Source organism: Myxine glutinosa, chromosome 2, assembly GCF_964187855.1.
Source record: "Myxine glutinosa chromosome 2, kmMyxGlut1.1, whole genome shotgun sequence".
In the NCBI taxonomy this organism is placed as follows: domain Eukaryota; kingdom Metazoa; phylum Chordata; class Myxini; order Myxiniformes; family Myxinidae; genus Myxine; species Myxine glutinosa.
This window is the reverse complement of record NC_136262.1, coordinates 20,174,505-20,194,126: the sequence shown is the minus strand read 5'-3', so window position 1 is coordinate 20,194,126 and position 19,622 is coordinate 20,174,505. Positions and strand designations below refer to the sequence as shown.

The 19,622-nt window shown below is 43.1% G+C and overlaps 1 protein-coding gene across 4 annotated transcripts in view; it reads right to left on the bottom strand.

Annotated features, from left to right (window-relative positions):
- The window catches only part of LOC137418562 (zinc finger protein 608), a 234,097-nt gene that overhangs the window by 7,853 nt on the left and 206,622 nt on the right, over nucleotides 1-19,622 (bottom strand). For all 4 annotated transcript variants that reach the window (XM_078773012.1, XM_078773011.1, XM_078773013.1 and 1 more), the window contains exons 3-4: nucleotides 14,664-14,751; nucleotides 12,067-14,434 (exon numbers count right to left, since the gene is read on the bottom strand). In XM_078773012.1, coding sequence (XP_078629138.1) covers nucleotides 12,067-14,434; nucleotides 14,664-14,751 — 2,456 coding nt within the window. The remainder of the gene's footprint in view (nucleotides 1-12,066; nucleotides 14,435-14,663; nucleotides 14,752-19,622) is intronic.

Here is a 19,622-nt window from a genome sequence, read left to right as displayed (position 1 = left end):
TGGGTAGGTGATGTTAGACCCCCCCCCCCCACCCCCCGGCCCCAAAGTACCCCTGTTTCAAGCCATCGTTTACATGAACCAACTTCGGTCACAATCATGTCATCAGGATATTACAAATTATCAAATGTAACAACTTAACAGCTTAAGACATGTCTGTACATTGACATACATCATCATTTAATGCCCCTAGTTTAGTAAAAGTATGCAAATGACCTTGCTAGGCCCTCCTTGGTAATATTTTTTGTAAACTACGGAAGCCAATAGAGGACAACCAATAAAATATTGTTGATGCACTTATAATAGCATGACATGATCAAATATAATATAATAATAGAAGCCTGAATGAAACCAATCAGAGATGATTGACTTGTAGGCATACTATCCTAAATTTCATGAGCATTATATGGTCAAATAGCAAATACATTTTGTATTTAACTTTCACAGATACTGAACGAGCCCCTCCTTGAGGAACTGCATATTCTAGATTTTCCAGTTTTTAAGCAACATGCTTTCATATAGTAAGTATGGAAACTTAATCTGAAGAATTTATGTTTTCCTCTTGACATTCCCCTCTTCTTTTGGTTAATAATGATAACAAAGTTGATATTTGTTCCACATTAGAGGATATTAAAATGTTTAACAATCAAACATTATTTGAAATGCATTGGTTTGATAATTTAAAATGTTTAATCTTATTACAAAGATTAACTAATAAAGCTCAGAAGCCTCTTACAATGGAGATTAATAGTTAAATCAAACTTCTATACTTGTAGTTGTAACTTGTAGTGTGTATGCTGATTTCATTAACCAACACTTGTAGTGTATGCTGACTTTATTTGATTTGTGATATTAATTTTCAGATACAGATGGACTCTGACAGAGATACCACAATGGATACAGTAAAAAAGAATGTACAAGGTACAAAATTACATCCCTTATATTTTAAGAATTTGATGATGCACATTGGCCCGTTTGAAATTTGATGTTGCAATGATGCTGGTGTGAAAGGAATGCAAGTCACTCTGAAATATAAGTCCACCCTCCTATCCTTGATTTAAAAGTAAGCTTGATGCTCAGTATTGCATAGAGATGACTCCCTTAACCTCACCACGCAAGGTTTACCTATTTCATGTATATTCCGGGGGGGGGGGGGGGGCTTTTATTCCTTCCACACAGGTTCAAATTATGACAAATTGAACATGACCAACACAAGCCTCAACAAATTTGCTTACCATATATTTCTTTTGTTTTCTTTTGTTTTCCTTAATTATTTTGTGTTAATGCAGGCTTGCAGGCAGGCAAGGTTAATGCAGGCAGGTTAATTGTGTTAATAAACCACGCTGATGATGATGCTGATGACCACACCAATGACCTATTCCTGTATCATTTATTGTTTTAAATGAATTTTAAAACAACGATAAATCATGATGTCTTCCCTAAAATAAGAGCTCTGTTGCTGACAGGAAGTCATGTTTCGTTTATGTTTGAGTCTTGTGATAATAAATAGTAATCCTCATTGACTGATGGTGAGTTTATATATTTGAAGTATCATGTATTTTGTGTGTAGATTGTTTTGAGGAAGGGTCTAACATCACCCACCTTTTCCAGAAGGGTAACGTTAGATTTGTTATATTTGTACATCGTGACCAAATTTGGTTCGTATATGCAATAGGAGATTGCGGGGGGTCTAACATCACCTACCCAGCAGGGTAAGTTGTTAGATTTGATGTTTGTGTAATGTCTGACATGACACTATATTGTAACCAAATTTGGTCCATGTATGAGATGGGTTGAAATAACCCGTTTTTAGGGGGGGGCACTTTGCAGGGGGTCTAACATCACCTTTCCAGCAGGGTAAGTTGTTAGATTTGATGTTTTTGTAATGTCCTAACATGACACTATATTGTGACCAAATTTGGTCCATGTATGAGATGGGTTGAAATAACCCATTTTGGGGGGTACTTTGCGGGGGGTCTAACATCACCTTTCCAGCAGGGTAAGTTGTTAGATTTGACATTTTTGTAATGTCCTGACATGACACTATATTGTAACCAAATTTGGTCCATGTATGAGATGGGTTGAAATAACCCATTATTGGGGTCATTTTAGGGGGGTCTGGTGACTAGTTCCAGCAGGGGGGGTCAATCTTACATACTTTTTTTTACTCAGCTTGATACCCCCAACAACTCTAGGGGGTCAAACCTTTTGTATGCTATGGGTTGAAATAGAGTGTAGTAGGCTCTCTGACTATATGCATACGGGAGATTTTGTGTGTGTGTGTGTGTTTTTGTGTGTGTGTGTCTGGTCATTAAGCATAACATATCATTCTCTTTGCTAACAAGCTCCCCCCGCCCCCCTCTCTCTTTTTTTTTCCAAACCCACTCTTTCTCTCCCCCACCCTCCTCCCTCTCTCCCCCAACTCTTGCTTTCCCTCCCAGGCCTCTCTGTCTCTCCCCCATCTCTTTCCCCTCTCCTCCCACTGCCTTCCATTCCCCTGCACTCATGCTGCCTTCCCCTCCACTCACGCTCCCTTTCCTTCTCCTACTCTCACATTGCCTTCCCTTCCCCTCATGCTGCATTCGCTTCCCCTCACCTCATGCTGCCTTCCTTCCCTCACGCTGCCTTGGCTTCATTTCCTCTCCCCTTCTCCCCCTCCGCTTCTCCCCCTCCCCTCCCCTCCCCTCCTCTTCCTCCCCCTCTTAATATTTCTGTCAAGAAGCGACACACGGCATTACCGGTACATTTGCTAGTAATTTTATATATTAATACACATGTACGGTATGTGTATATGTAGCTCGATATAAGTGATCCATGTATAAATACAGTGCATTCAGAAAGTATTCAGACCCCTTCACTTTTTTCACATTATGTTATGTTGCAGCCTTATGCTGAAATCGTTTAATTCATTTTTTCCCTCATCAATCTGCACTCAATACCCCATAATGACAAAGAGAAAACAGGATTTTAGAAAGTTTTGCAAATTTATTAAAAAGAAAAAACTGAAATATCACATTGACATAAGTATTCATACCCTTTGCTATGACACTTGAAATTAAGCTCAGGTGCCTCCCATTTCTCTTGATCATCTTTGAGATGTTTCTACACCTTGATTGGAGTCCACCTGTGGTAAATTCAATTGATTGGACATGATTTGGAAAGGCGCACACCTGTCTATATAAGGTCTCACAGCTGACTATACATATGAGAGCAAAAACCAAGCCATGAGGTCGAGGGAACTGCCTGCAGAGCTGAGAGGCAGGATTGTGTCGAGGCACAGAATCTTGTTTCTCACAGTCTGAGAGTCCTTTAGGTGCTTTTTTGCAAACTCCAAGCGGGCTTTCGTGTGTCTTTCACTGAGGAGAGGCTTCCGTCTGGCCACTCTGCCAAAAAGGCCAAATCGGTGGAGTGTTGCAGTGATGGTTGTCCTTCTGGAAGTTTCTCCCATCTCCACACAGGATCTCTGGAGCTCAGCCAGAGTGACCATCGGGTTCTTGGTCACCTCTCTTACCAAGGCCCTTCTCCCCCAATTGCTCAGTTTGGCCGGGCGACCAGCTCTAGGAAGAGCCCTGGTTGTTCCAAACTTCTTCCATTTAAGAATTATTGAGGCCACTGTGCTCTTGGGAACCTTCAATGCAGCAGAATTTTTTTTTGTAGGCTTCCCCAGATCTGTGCCTCGACACAATCCTGTCTCTGAGCTCTGCAGGAAGTTCCCTCGACCTCATGGCTTGGTTTTTGCTCTCATATGCATTGCCAACTGTGAGACCTTATATAGACAGGTGTGTGCCTTTCCAAATCATGTCCAATCAATTGCATTTACCACAGGTGGACTCCAATCAAGGTGTAGAAACATCTCAAAGATGATCAAGAGAAATGGGAGGCAACTGAGCTAAATTTCAAGTGTCATAGCAAAGGGTCTGAATACTTTTGTCAATGTGATATTTCAGTTTTTTCTTTTCAATAAATTTGCAAAACTTTCTAAAATCCTGTTTTCTCTTTATCATTATGGGGTATTGAGTGGAGATTGATGAGGGAAAAAATGAATTAAAACGATTTCAGCATAATGCTGCAACATAACAAAATGTGAAAAAAGTGAAGGGGTCTGAATACTTTCTGAATGCATTGTATATACAGTCACGTGAAAAAGTAAGTACACCCCATGTAAAGTTTTGACTTTTTCAACATATTTCAACATACAGCAATTTGATCTTCATTTCAACAATATTGATAGATAAAGGTGATATAATCTATCTATAATTCCAGTAATCTCTGTGTGTTTGTTTGTACGTTTGTACGTTTGTTTGTTTGTCTGTGACCGCTGTTTCTCGACAACCACGGGTCCGATATACTTGCAACTTGCCAGGTATATTGCTGGGGACCCGAGGATGTGCCTTTTCAAGGTTTGAAATTAATCGGACAAGTACTTACCGAGCTATGGCGATTTAGCCGTTCGCCGTTCGCTTTGGCGTTGCGAATGGACCAAACCATTGCATGTAAATAGAGGGGGGGGTTCTGTGGTCGTTGCGAATGGACCAAACCATTCATGTAAATAGAGGGGGGGGGGGGGTTCTGTGGTCGTTACTGCCACGTGGTTTCAAAGTTTTTTTTTTGTTGTTGTTGTTTGCACGCATGTTTTTTTGCACCCACGTACGGGCACGCCCTAGGATGTTTACACACACACACCCCTACACAAATTTTTTTTTTTTTTTTTTTTGGCAAGGAACGGGCACCCACGTACGGGCACGTCCTAGCTTATATATAGTACGGGCATGCCCTAGTATAACAAATATCATGAAACATTTACATTTTGTAGTCCATTGTATAATTTAAATAAACATAAATGCAAATTTCGCTTGTGGAAAAAGTAAGTACACCCCTACATTTATCATTACTTCAAATACCTAAAATTAGAATCAGGTGCACCAGCTCAGGTGCAAATGATTAGAGCATCGTTAGAGAGGATCTTGGAGGAACCTGTCTTATTTAAACCTCAGACATTTAGTTTGGTTTGCTCTTTGTTGTTGAAGTGTGCAGCGTCACCATGCCGAGATCAAAAGAGCTCTCTGAGGCCTTCAGAAAGAAGGTTATAGATGCCTACGAGTCTGGGAAGGGATTTAAAAAGATCTCCAAACAATTTGATATCAATCATTCGACTGTCCGGAAGATAATCTACAAGTGGAGAAGATTCCAAACAACTGCCAACTTGTTCAGGCCAGGTCGCCCCAGCAAGTTCAGCCCGAGAGCAGACCGCAAGATGCTGAAAGAAGTCTCTAAGAACCCCAGAATGTCATCACGAGACCTACAGGTATCTCTTGCCACTGTTGATGTCAAAGTGCACGAGTCTACCATTAGAAAGAGGCTGCACAAATTTGATTTCCATGGGAGGTGTGCCAGGAGGAAACCTTTGCTGTCCAGAAAGAACATCAGGGCAAGACTAAAGTTTGCCAATGAACACCTCGGCAAAGACCAGCACTTCTGGAACACTGTGCTCTGGACAGATGAGTCAAAGGTAGAGCTATTTGGCCACAGTACCAGAAGACATGTTTGGCGAAAACCAAAGACAGCATTTGACCACAAGAACCTGATACCAACTGTAAAGCATGGTGGTGGAAATATTAATGGTTTGGGGCAGCTTTGCTGCATCAGCGCCTGGGCAGCTCACCATCATAGAATCCACTATGAATTCTTCATTGTACCAGAGGGTGCTTGAGGATAATGCGAGGCCATCTATCAGAAAGTTGAAGCTCAACCAAAGGTGGACCTTGCAACATGACAATGACCCTAAACATACCAGTAAATCCACCAAGGAATGGCTGAAAAGAAAGAAATGGAGGGTTCTGGAATGGCCAAGTCAAAGCCCGGATCTAAATCCCATCGAGATGTTGTGGGGGGATTTGAAACGAGCTGTGCATGCAAGAAACCCCTCAAACATCGCACAGCTGAAATAATTCTGCATGGAGGAGTGGGCAAAAATTCTCCAAGTCGATATCAGAGACTGGTAGACAGTTATAAGAAATGCCTACTTGAGGTTGTTTCTGCCAAAGGGGGCAATACCACCTATTAGAGCCAAGGGTGTACTTACTTTTTCCACATGCGAAATTTGCATTTATGTTTATTTAAATTATACAATGGACTACAAAATGTAAATGTTTCATGATATTTGTTATATTATATCACCTTTATCTGTCAATATTGTTTAAATGAAGATCAAATAGCTGTATGTTGAAATATGTTGGAAAAGTCAAAACTTTACACGGGGTGTACTTACTTTTTCACGTGACTGTACAATCACACCTGCATGGAATGAGCACTCAGGGGAAACTGAAAAAGTGGCCTACATAGACAGGTGGTCTTTCTGTACAGGTTTGCAGCCGCCATCTTGGCCCCAATTTTTCTACAGTACAGTGACGCGATTCAAGCACAAACACCCAAAGTTATACAGTAAGCAAACCGGCCTTGGTAACCTTTATTTACTCTTCATATCTCACTCTGTGTCATTTTGGCAGTCAGGAAACGTTATACTTTATTGATGTAGTCCAGGAGTGTCGCCTGTTTACACGTTTGGTGCAGTTTAAAGAATTTGGCCTCAACTTTTTCCTCCATCCCCATGTCACTCTCCAGCAAAGCATTACAACCCTTGCTCACTGCAAAAGCCTTCATGTCGACAAGGTTTTACATCAAACTTGTGGATGCTCTCGATATTGTTCTCTGCAGGTAAAGTGACATCCTCCTCCTCCTCCTCCCCTTCCTCTTCAATCATTTTTTTTTTTAATCCTCGTCATTGTCAACCAGCCTGCACTGCAGATCCTCGATGATAACTGCCAGCCGATTGTCAGATGTTGTTGCGATTCCTGCATCTACAGTCACAAGCTCCTGAAGAGAATCTGGATAGCGTCTTTGCAGGCAGAGTCCAGTTCCTCATCCTCATCTTCGTTTGCCTCCATGCTATTGGCATCTGAGGCTCCAACTCCACACCTCTTGAAACACTCTGGATGATCTCCTCATTCACATCCATCCCTCCATGACAGATGGATCCAGTATATGGGTTGCAGAACATTTTTTTTGCCTCATCAGCTCTGGTCCAGTCAAGTCTCTATCAGTTTCAAGTTTTTTCAAGACTAGTACACCGGCACACTACGGGAGCAGTAGGAAGTGACATTCCTCTTTGGGGGTATATAGATTACAGTCGATCTATGGTCTGGTCTCAAGAACATTTGGTGTGTGTTCATTTACCAAGTTTATTGTAGAGAGATCGCCAAGTGGTTTAAGCATTCGAGCAAGCACTCCATTCAAAAAAACCTTAAGGAACGGCTAGCTTGGCAAGCGCTAGCTAGGTGCTTGGTAAATGAGCACAATCAGGGCTTCCTCCTTTTCAGTTTTGTATTAAACAGCAGGAGCGAGTTTCAAAAGTTCGCTCGAAAAATGCCACGGTAGCGGCAGAAAGGGCCATGTTATTAACACAACATTTGTGGGGTATATAGAGTACAGTAGATCTTCGCTCAGTTCTGTAAGTAAATCTTACTTCACGGATGTCGGGATTCCTCCAAATTTCTTCATTTAGTGTTATAAAGATCATTAGCGACTGTTTAAAAAGCTAAGCATAGGTGTTTGTGGTTTATAATATTTTTACTTCCTATTGCTCCCACAGAAATGCCATTATAACTATAAGCTATTTATAGGTGTTATTACTGCAGGAAAAACGCCTTGGAGAAGTGGGACATTATTAGTATTAATATTGTTTTGTAATAACATTAACAACATGCGATTATCATTAATTTTGTTATGAAAAGCGTCTTTGGAAAAACGCCATGATAAATCTTCTTCTTTGGAAAAACGCCACGATAAAGCTAATTTAACATTGATATACACCTCAACATGCAACCCCATTGATGGCAATGGCAGGGAAAACCTGCTCGGGGGGAGAAAACCCCCTTGGGGAGGGGGGCAAATGAATGCGCTACAACCTTCATTATGTAACCCTTCGTCATCCTGTCAAGTTTGGTTGAGATTGGATAAGTAACGACGGAATGTATTGGGGTCAAAAATTCATCAGACAGACACCAAATGGCGTATTTTAGTATGATGCCTCTCAGCTGTCTCTTCCTGAACTTCAGTCTCAATAACAGAATGATCCCTTGATCCATTTGCTGTGTTTTTGAAGTGGTGTTGGTGGGAAGAAACAGAAGCTTCATATTCTTCAGTTCGAGGTGAGAATGGCATGAGGCATTGTCCAGCAACATCAAGATCCTCCTGCACTGGCATCCCATTTTCCAGTCAAGTTTCTTCATGCACAGTATGAAGACATTACTCGTCATCCATGCTTTCTTGTTAGCGTGGTAATTTACATGGATGTCCTCAAGTTATCGAAGCAATGTGGCTGTATGGGACTTTCCAATGAGGAGAGGCTTCCAGCCAGCCATTGGATGCTTTGAGGTCATGAACCTTGAGCTGCTGGGCAATTCTGAGGGCCTTGCAGCAGAAGGCCAGAAACAGGAAACATTCTTGCAATTGTCTCCTTAAACGACTCTTGAAGCAATGTATTGATGTCTTCATTTCCTGTCTTGCGAATGTTTATTTTTGGTTCAAGAGGAACATTGCCCTCAAACCCTTCCATCCAGTCTCCTCTCTTCCTCTTCACGATGTTTTGGATCTGCGTCTTTCCACAGTGATGGCCTTGCATGTTGAGCGTATCGGTGATCACTCAGCAGCTCATTTTGGATATCTGTTATTTCAGTTATGTTTATTTAAATTGTACTTATGCTGGTTGTGCAATGTGCATCTTGATCACCTCCGTATTTATCTCCAAAGACAGCTGATTACGCGACAACTTCCCGGGATTCAAGAAAGACGCCATGGCCCAGTGTTAATCAGAGGACGACTTTCAGAGTTTATCAAACTGAAAACCGAGTCGAATTTGAAGATTGAAAACACAATCCTGATCAGAGCACACGATAGTGGTGAGTGTACATAATTGATGAACGAGAAAACGCAAATGCACTGAAACATGGAACTTGGACGATCCATACACAGAAACACTTCTTTTCTTTTTTTAAATATGATACACGGTTCGTTCGTACTGGAGCTGCTACTCACACTTCTTACACACATGGAAATACAAGCGAGAAACAACACAGGACTATTAAACGATAAAAACACAGCCACTGAGTTTCAGGAAAGTGACATCCAGGCTACCAGTGATGTCACAACAATGGCAGCGTTTTTCTCACCAGTTATACTGGGTGCTTTGCCATTGTCTTCCCAGCGTTTTTTGTCTGTGGTCCACCCATTTAAATTCTGATCATCAAGCAAAGGAGCAGCACGATTTTTTTGGTACGACTTGGTTGGGGGTTCAAACCGCCAACCAACCAGATGCGGAACGGACGTGCCACCCAGTCTTATACTTATACCACCCAGTCTGGTGTCGTCCCAGGTGTGGAGAGGGCGCCGTAACCATTACACCACTGTCTGGACTCTGTTGTCGATCACAGATATCTTTAAGAGATATGTCGGTGTGTTTTGTGTGAAAACAATTTTATGCTTGGACAGGTGACTGAATTTACTGATTCGCAAGGCATCATGACCATTGTGTACATGTTTGAGTTTATGAAGGGAAGCAAATCGGATGGCTGTTGGTTGCATTAGACAGATGATTGTTCTGTGCAGCTTATTTAACACACATTTTCTCTGCAGGGGAAATTTAAGTGGCCGCTATGAACAGGTGGTCGTTCTGTGAAGGTGGTGGCTATAGCAGGTTTTGACTGTATATATTTATTTATTTATATATATATATATATATATATATATATATATATATATATATGTGTATATTAGAATATAGGACCCGTCGCTTCGCTGACGGAAATACCAATCTTTGCTGTGATGGCTAATCTATGGGGGAAGAAAAAAAGGATTCCTGGGAGATCCTGCTCTCTGTGCAGGGATAACCAACATCACGTGTTATAATTTGCAGTTTTGACACACGTGTCCATGTACCCGTAAAAAACAGGTAATTAAAAAAAAAATTGGGGGGATCACGAAATCACAAACACTCCTGGGAGTTACCTGAATCTACCACAGTTGGATTTATTGAAATCCGTTAATGCGTTCTCAAGTAATAACACAACAAACAGACAAATAGACGAACAAACAGACAGACACGGCTCCTTTTATAATATAGATACTAGTGGGGTATGCTTACACCTTGGTAAGCAATAGGTACATAATAAATAGAAGCTTTATGATTATGGGCTATATAATCTTGCATGTATATTTGTCTTATGGGACATCTTATGGGACACTGTATATTTAGCGAAAATACAGGATCCCATAAGTCGATAACCACGATCTGTAGCTCAGAAAAAAGGGGTTATCGACTTATGGGACACCCTGTATTTTTGCTTTAAAAATATTTTTCTCTGCAACTGCTCGTCATGGGGAACATTTTATTGATAACTCTGACATCATAGGTCACATGCTGTGGCAGCCATATTGGATTAAAGGGAAAAAATTGGACATGTTTTTCTACGATTTTTTTTTTAAACTTGGCATATGTCACCAACTCCCCATGAGGTATACAGGGCGATAACAATGACGTCATTGGTGAAGTGGTATTCCAGCTATAATTGGTTAAATCAAAATCCTTATCCAAAAAATCTGAAAATTAATATATCTGATCTATGACTTGATGTGAGTGAAGAATTACATTTATGACGTCATCGGTAACGTGGTCTGGTAGCCATATTGGTTGGAAAATAAAAACGTAAAATATTTTCTTCTCCAGAACTGCTTAACAGATCAATGCGAAACTTCATACGTATGATCAACTTGCCATGGGGAATATAGTTTGAATTTTTTTTCCCCCTATTCACCTTCATTGATGCAATTTAACCTTAATGTGCACAAAAGTCTTCGTTAAATATTCTAATAATCAATAATTAATCAATAAAGCTATAGATAATAATGGCAATATTTGTGACAAAATAGGGTGCATGGATGGCACGGGTATATGGGCCGTAACAGCAGCGTTTTCAGTTAACGGTGGTATTTTTGTTCAGAATGAGCGGGTGAGGCGAGACTACGTGCTCGACGAGTGCCGCTCTATTTTATTACTGGGTTTGAATCAATGAATCATATTAATCACCAAGGTAAAGTGAATCGTTTTTGCAAACTTGGCAGATGTATGACCCTCTCAGCTTGATAGCACTTTGTTGAAAAATAATGTACGTCACAATGCACAAGACACATTTTTCAGCAAAGCATTGTGAGATTCAGTTCTGACAGTAAACGATGCATTCCTATGTATCTATATATATGTAAAAGAAAGTTTTTGTTTGTTCGTTTGTCTGCACACGCTAATCTCCTGAACGGTGAAATATAGAAGGAAACCTCTGAAACAAAAAATGTCGGGACGGGCCCCGGGAAGGTTATAGACTAGGTGGCGAGGCCGGTCGAGGCCGCCTCGCCCGGGCTGGGCCCATTTCACAATAAATCTTCTTCTTCTTTCAAAATTCTCTTGAAGTACAACTTATGCACTTAATATTAATATCTGACTGATTGCAACACATGCTTTCAAAATTATCTCTCGCGGGGCCCGACAGAAGAAAGAACAAGGAATCGTTGAGCACCAACTGATACTGGGCCTGCGGCAGACCTATGTGCAGAAGATTAAATTCATTCAAAAAGAACCCGGGCAACGCCGGATGCATTCAGCTAGTATTATATATTTTAATGTAAACCTGAAGCGAACGGTCCTGGCCTAAGTGAGAGAAGGGATCAAAGATCTCACTTGAATCATCAGGTGAAAGCCAAATTTGAACCAACAGAAATTTGCCGACAGAAACCGACAGAAATTGAAAGAAATTTGAACCGACAAATGAGGAATAATGACGTGCAAACTATGCCACACCACCCTAAGGCCTGCTTAAACAATTTTAATTACATTTTAATTAGTTAATGAGTAATTGTAAAAACTAAACATTTTGGATTAAACAACATGGATTTAAGAATAAAATACTCAAAGAGATTTACTGTTCTAATTAGTTTATACAGTTGTAAAAGATGACAGCATACCTGCTTATACTGGGCTGTAGCCTTTGGTTCAACCTGATCTCCGCCATCTTGCCTCGTCTTGTCAATACTTGCAAGTAAATGGCTCGGAGTTTGTCGTACGCTACCACTTTCCTCCTGTTCCTGCTGACTTTGTGCCTCGTTAGACAAAGCATGCCCTGATTTGAGGGTCTCCAGGACAGTGGCCTTCCCTTGTTCTTGGTTTACAGGTGTCTGTGGAGTACTTGTTGCAATCAGTGGTATGGACTTTTTTTTCCCATCGCCACTCCTGGAGAGCTCCTTGTTCCGGTGTTTACTTTTTCGCTCACTGTGTTTGCTCACTGTCTGCTCACCACTTGGACTTCCCGGAGGTTGACTACGATAGCGCTGTTCGTAGTAGTTGTATCCATATGGGTACTGCTGGTAGTAAAGTGATCGTGGTGAGAGTGCTGCATTCTGTTGCGTCATCAAAAGAGATTGCGAGTCAGAATCTCCTATTGGTCCATTTCCTTCACCATTTACCAAACTCTCATCAGGATCTTTTGTTGGTGTAGTTGTTTGATGTAGAAGGCTCTCAGTCAAATTGCCAGACTCTTGCTGTAGCTTGGGTTGTAAAAAGTACGAGTTGTACTCCGAGTAAAGGGAAGGATCTTCCTCATTTTGTATTGCTCGAGTATCCAGGGTGGTGAGCTCAGAGTCATTGAAACTAAGCACCTTTGTTGGAAAAACCTTTTTAACTCTTTCCCTTTCTCTTTCCCTCTCCAATTCCTCCCCATCATCTGATATATCAGAATAGGCAGGACTTTCAGCGTTTGGTGCTGCCAGACCATCGATGCCGTTGTGCATAGCGTTTTGCTGTGGTACAGGCCGACCATTTATAAGGGTAACTCGAGGAACTTCACGGTATCCACTGCCAATGGAAGGGCTCGGAGAATTGTCAGTGAAATTGTATACCTTAGCTGCCTCCGCTTTGATGCTCGCTATCCTCTTTTCTGGTGATTCTGAAGGGCTGTTTGACACATTCTCATTTTTTACAACATAGTCTTTAGATAAAAGACTTGACAGCTCCTTTCCGGAATCGCTATTCTCTTCGGTCCGTCCAATTACCTTCAAGCTCAGTTTAAGGCTCACAGTTTCCTTGCTTTCTCGGTCTTTAGAACGCTTTTTATCCTTCTTCTTTTTCTCCTTTACTGGCACCAAACTGGGACATACTTGAACACTTTCGGCAGTACTGGCTGGCTTTGGTTGAATAGGCTTGAGCGGTGGGCTTTTTGGCATAGCTTTTATCACTGTGGAAATGACAGGTGTTGCAGGCAGCCCTAAGCTAGAAGATATCGCTGTGGCACTTGAAGTCAAGGACATTCCTGGCATGGCTACAAGCTGAGGAGGTGGTGGAGGAGGTGCAGGAGCTATGAGCCTATTATTTTTAGCTTTGGGCAAAACCTTAAGACTCGCAACTTTCCTCAATTTTTCTCCATCCATCTCCTTAGCAGGAGTCTCCGCTTCTAAGAGTGGCATTTCATGACTGGGACTAGAAACAATTGGCTCTTCGGATAAGTCTGTGTCTCCATTCAATTTAGTGGCTTCCTCTTTGATCTCAGGTTTTTGTACTCTGTTCTTTGCTGCTGTCGGAGAGCTACATACCTCGTAAATAGGAGCAGCCGGTGGGCTAACTGGCACGCTAGGGTAAGGAGAATCTGCACATTGGATTTCTCCAACTAGCGAAGAAGTAGCTTCGTTTATCGATCCAGGTCGATTGCTTATCAAGTTTCCAAGACTGTTGCATTCTTCATCTGTGTTTTTATTGTTATCATTGTCTTGCTGTGTTTGCCGATTCCCGTCAGTCTTAAGGTGCGCATGGGCTTGGTGGTACTTCAACCCATTGATATGGCGGTACTTCTTGCTGCAGTTAGGGTGGGGGCAGTCTATGAATATTGGCGAGGCCACTGTGTTTGGAGTCCTGTATCCTTCAGGTGACCCAGCATCCTGTCGCGCCAGGATCATGTCCGACCTTGTCATGCTTGAGGCCTGACCACTTATTGTCCTTGGGCTAGGCCGCAACCTTTTGTATGCCCGACTGTCTTCAGGGGCCTGATGCAGTGAAGACATCTCAGTGGCTGGCCTTCCTTTGCGTTTGCCATTGGGGCTGGCTTTCATGTCGTCCGAAGATGCAGCACTGTGAAGTGCGCCCCAGTGGCCATTAGCCGAGAGGCTCCCTCTTCGACCTTTATTGCTACCAGCCCCGCTCGTCCCACGTCCTTTTCCCGGAGGGCCCCGACCATCCATGAGACCACCAGGATCCGTTTGAGATGCACTTGATGCAGCACGAGCTTTCTTCCCCCGCCCACGTCCTCCCCGCATTTCCACATCACTCGTGGGTGATTCGCAGAATCTGGTGAAAAAACATATTTTGATTATCCTCAAGCCAGGATAAAGAGCACAGTGAGAATTGTTTTTGTAAATGTTTGCACAAATTTAATCTTGAGCAGCAAAGTAAAGTTTTCACACATCTCCTCTCACAATAAATCCTGAGCCACTTTCAAGCACTTATACAGCAGATCGGCAAAATCGAATTCTCAGCCAAAGAGCTCCTCATGAGCACATGGTTTGGTTCTGAATACCTTGGCGGTGCCCACTCGTGCTTGGAGCAGTCGAGGAGCGTCCCTACGTACGTCTTGTTTCTCCAGGTTACATTTACCACCAACAAGCCTGGGGGCAGAGAGCCAAGGTAAACTATCTTAAAGATAGCATTCAACAACAACAACAAATATCAAGCTCAATTACTTACTGACAACCTCATATCTAAACCAGATCAGAATAATCTGTATCCAAACTCTGTGTTTATTGACTCGGTGACAAGATTTCAATTTATCATGCAAATGGAATTCCCTGAGTTTCGCCACGAATGTGAACACTACCTTTACTGAAGCTTTCACTGAGCGAAGCTCAAACTACGATTCTCTCGGACGTAGCAAAAACAGCAAGAAGTTTTGGTCGTTATTTTCCATACAAGAAAAGTTTGTACATATAAAAGGTCGATTCACAACGATGTATTAAGAAAATGTTAAAGATTGGCTTACTATATATATAGTCTACGATGAATAAACTGATGGATTAACAAATTTTAAGTGTGGATAAAGCACAGGCATAATGGGCCAAATGGCCTTCTCCTGTATCCAGGTTTCCTTTCCTTGTAAGCATCGTTCCCATTTTTTGATTCATGATTCTTGAAGAAAATTCCACTTTGGTGCCAACACTGACTGCCCTATGGATTCGGTTATCTTTAACCCAGTACTGTCTGCCGACCCGCCTGCGGTCACAAATTAACAATGACAGTGCAATGCCTTCTTCCTGGACAAATTTGACACCTTATTCACATCAAACTAACGTGTATGGTCAAGAGAAGTTGTATTTTATTTACATGTGTGCAGATGTTTCCTTTTTTGTGTGTTATGGTCACAACAGTAAAGCAACATGCTTTGGCTTGTTTACCATAATAATACAACTCTTGCACTTTTTGTTTCGCAAGGTCCACCTTGTATCCACTCGCCATGTAAAGTAAATCCACTGTGCTGATAACAGCTAGATCCTTTAACCTCGAGGAATCTAGCATATAATTACGAACTGATGGGTTCAGTTCTCGCTGCAATAAAGTCAGCCTGGAACTTCAGAGGCACCATGTCGCAGACTTTGCCATCATTTCCAAGGGGACATTAAAGATTCCATTTACAGCAACTCATGTATACATCGCAGCAATCCCGCAATCATTCGTTATAACGTGTTTAGAAGCTGCAGCAGGTATGCTCCATGATGCAGCACCTACTCGTGCTACAAGGATGTACAAGGTACTTTGACGCAGGGGGAGGCCATTTGCCCGCGCTATATCAAAACCACATTAAATCATTGTATCGCTTTATCAACTCTGATTGGACTTGGACAGGGTGAGTTTAGCAAGCACAGGGACATTGCTGGAGTTCAATAAAAAAAGTTTTTTTTTTTTTAAATTGCAATGCTTTTTGTCTTAAAAATTAACTTGAGTGCATAAAAGGAAGCCAGAATGCATCTCTTATTATGATATTAATAGGATAACACAGGCAGGAAGCATGTCTGCACTAATGCGACGCGTGCTAAAATGCATCAGACCAACTTTTTCTTCCTGTCCTAGATCCTATCATTACAGAAAACCGTAATCCATTTCCTCAACAAAGACATATGCCCCCAACAATGGTCACATGGGATGAATGCACACACCACCGAGGTTTATCAGCATGGCTGCAGTTCATAAAGCCGCACTATCAACTTAGTCGTAACATGAATAGCGGATAAAGAAAAAACCAAAAAAAACAAGGACAAAGCAATTTTTCATAATTCCAATGTGACAAGTATGTGAAAAGCAGCGAGCTCCATTTTTATAAGATTCTTTGCCGAAGCGCGGAGAGAAATTGCTTTTGTCCACATCTCAAAAGATCAAAGCAGCCACAGGAAAAAAGAAAAAAACCCTCAGTTCGCTGGAGCTGGATTTCATTAGTTCACTCTGGCGTGCCATTTCAAATGGTTGTTTGTTGTCTCAGGCTTGTGACATTATCCTGCTTCCCTTCAGGTCCACCCCGCCTTCATTTACAGAGCTCTTCTGGCCCAACATTCCCTGCTCGCCGGGTAGTCTGCCCACACCTTGTTACGGGAACAGTCAAGTCGAACAATAAACTCGGCATGCTTCTGTCACTTGCCTCCTAAAAATGGCAGCAGATGCCTTGCGTGCCCTTTTTAGCATTTATATATATATATATATATATATGTGTTACTCCAACAAAAGAACCACCATGTTGTCATTGTGATTGGTGGCAGGAGTGAGGGGGGTGTTGCGGTACGGCAGGATGCGTTTCTTGCAGAAGGGGTCTACATGACAGAGTACTACAGCAAAACGTTAAGTTAAACCAGGCTTTTGATAGCAGCATGTAAACCTTTTGTCTTCAAAGGCAGCGGTTTTCATATGTGCCAAAATGGAAGTGCATTTCTCTCTAATCCTTGAGCATCTAAACTGGCGTTGTCAGCAGCCCCCAGTGGCCTAGTGCTTGACCTCTGCAGGAAAATATCACTGCCTTCTGCAACAATCACGACTCAAATGACCTTTAAACAATGTCCGACCTGCTAATAACGCACATCTTATCAATCCAAAGCAGGGCTTACAAAGCCAACAAACACAAGACCATCACGACGCCTGCCTCAACGACAAGAGAACATGATGATGACACAGAAGAAGCATGGATAATTGCACAATATTTTCAGCCACATTTGACATGTTATAGTTCTGGTGCCCAACTACCACCTTGATGTGGAGTGAAGCAGACAAGTAGTTGCCCGCGTTTGGTGATTGTAAGCAGTGACAGTATCCTGTCTGAATGTAACACCAGATGATCGATTGCTGCTCTGGGCAACTGCAGGAGCCAGCAGTAAATTACAGAGCGTGATCGATACGGCTCTCCTAATGCGTTGGGCGGGGGGACGAGGGGGGCTCTGTCCCTCAAATGCCACGTCGCTTGGACAGTGTGTGCACAAAAAAACAAGCACACATTTCGTCAGACATTGGAATAAATTACAGCATCATGAGAACTGCAGGAATGATATTAAGAGATGTATTTCTTAGGCTGTGGGAAATATAACTTGGACTGATTTAAACATTGAAGGGTTTAAGGATACATTTCCACACGGGCCCAGACTTCGTACTGAAGGGTACAAAAGGTCACAGAAAGATTAAAAAACTGATGGTGAATGAACAGAGTTCCTGGAGAGAAGTAAAAGACTGTATGCATGATGGCTCATTTATGAGCCCCGGAAGTCTGACTTAGTCCGAAATGGGGGCTTGTGGATTGGATCGCATCTGTCTGTGCATGTGTCGGTCCGTCCACAGGCATACCCCGGACATGTATGGACCGATTTTGTTCAAACTTGGCACAAAAACAACACATGATGACATACATATGCACATAATTATATTTTTCGATGCAATCAAAGATGGCAGACTGGCGGTCATTTCAGTTGTAACAAGAAAAAAAAAAGACATAAAATGTCATCGCCACCGTGGTTTTAGTACTTTTGCTGTACTGAGTTAAAGGCCGTCAGTCGGCCGTCTTGGATCTGATCTCGAAATAAAACGGTGTGCATATATATACCCTCATGTATTGTATTTGTGCCAAATTTGAAGGAAATCAGTCCATGCATGTCAGAGAAGTGGGTTGGGGACACGTTTAAGTAACAAAATGGCCGTCAGTCGGCCATCTTGGATCTGATCTCGAAATAAAAGGACGTGCATATGTAACCCATCGTTCATTTTCTGTGTGCCACGTTTGAACAAGATCAGTAAATGCATGTCTGAGAAATGGTTAACGACGTGGTCAATATCGGATTTTTTACAATTGAAATTGCCGCCAGTCTACTAGTCGGCCATCTTTGATCAGATCGCAAAATAAAGTGAGGTGAACGTACATGCCGCCATGTCCACCAGTTGTCAATTCAACCTGCATTTCTTGGATTTGTGAGTCCCACGATCCTTGCTTTTTCCACCACTATCCACAACCGGTGTATATCATGTTCGAGGAAACGTCTTTCTGTCCATGGAGTCCATGTTGATAGACAACCGTCATATGATGGGCACTGGGTTGTCAGCTCGGTCTCTGTTAGCTCTCTGTAGAACAAGCACTGTCAGAACTCTTCAGAAACTTACACATTTAAACAAGATATTGTGGCGGACACGAAAGCCCACTGGCGTGGTGACATCATTCCGCGCACCAAGTGGGCGGCGGCCACGCCCGAGGGGTAGGCGTGGCCTCAGGATATACACCGGGCGCGCAGCCCGGAGCGCGCCAGTGCTACAGTGACCTCTTGTCAATAATAGACACTTTTGTTTAACCGCGTTGTCCGCTTCCTCCTTGGTAGCAAGTCGCGCGCATAGCACCGCGCTTCATTGGTGACCTCCGACGTTCTGGTCAGCCGTCACTGACCACCCGAACCCGCCACAGCCATGGCAACCAACGCGGTAGCGATAAAGCTCCCCGAGTTCTGGGAAGCTCAGGCGGAGATCTGGTTCCTGCAGGCCGAAGCCCAGTTCAGGCTTCGACGCATCACGGCGGACGAGACACGCGACTGCCACGTGGTCGCCTCCCTCGGGGCCAGCGCGGCCGCCTGCGTCGTGTCGGTCCTGAGGAACCCACCGGCCGACGACAGGTATGAGGCGATTAAGCGTCTCCTCCTCGCCACGTTTGGCCTCACGGTGGACGCACGGGCCGATCGCCCCGCCCACCACCACCGCGGAAACCGCGGCCTCCGGCTTCGCCGCAAACCTGGTGCCATTTCCACGCTAGGTTCGGCCACGAGGCCCGGCAATGTCGCCCGCCGTGCTCATTCGGCAGGTCGTGAAATGCCCGGGCCGGCCCTCGGTAGTGGCACTGAGCGCCGGCCGATTAAACAGCCTCCTGTACATAACGGACACCTTATCCGGGCGCCGTTACCTGTGCGACACGGGAGTGCAGGTGAGTGTCGTTCCCGCCGGTACGTCCGACAAGCAGTCCGCGGGCTGGGGCCCC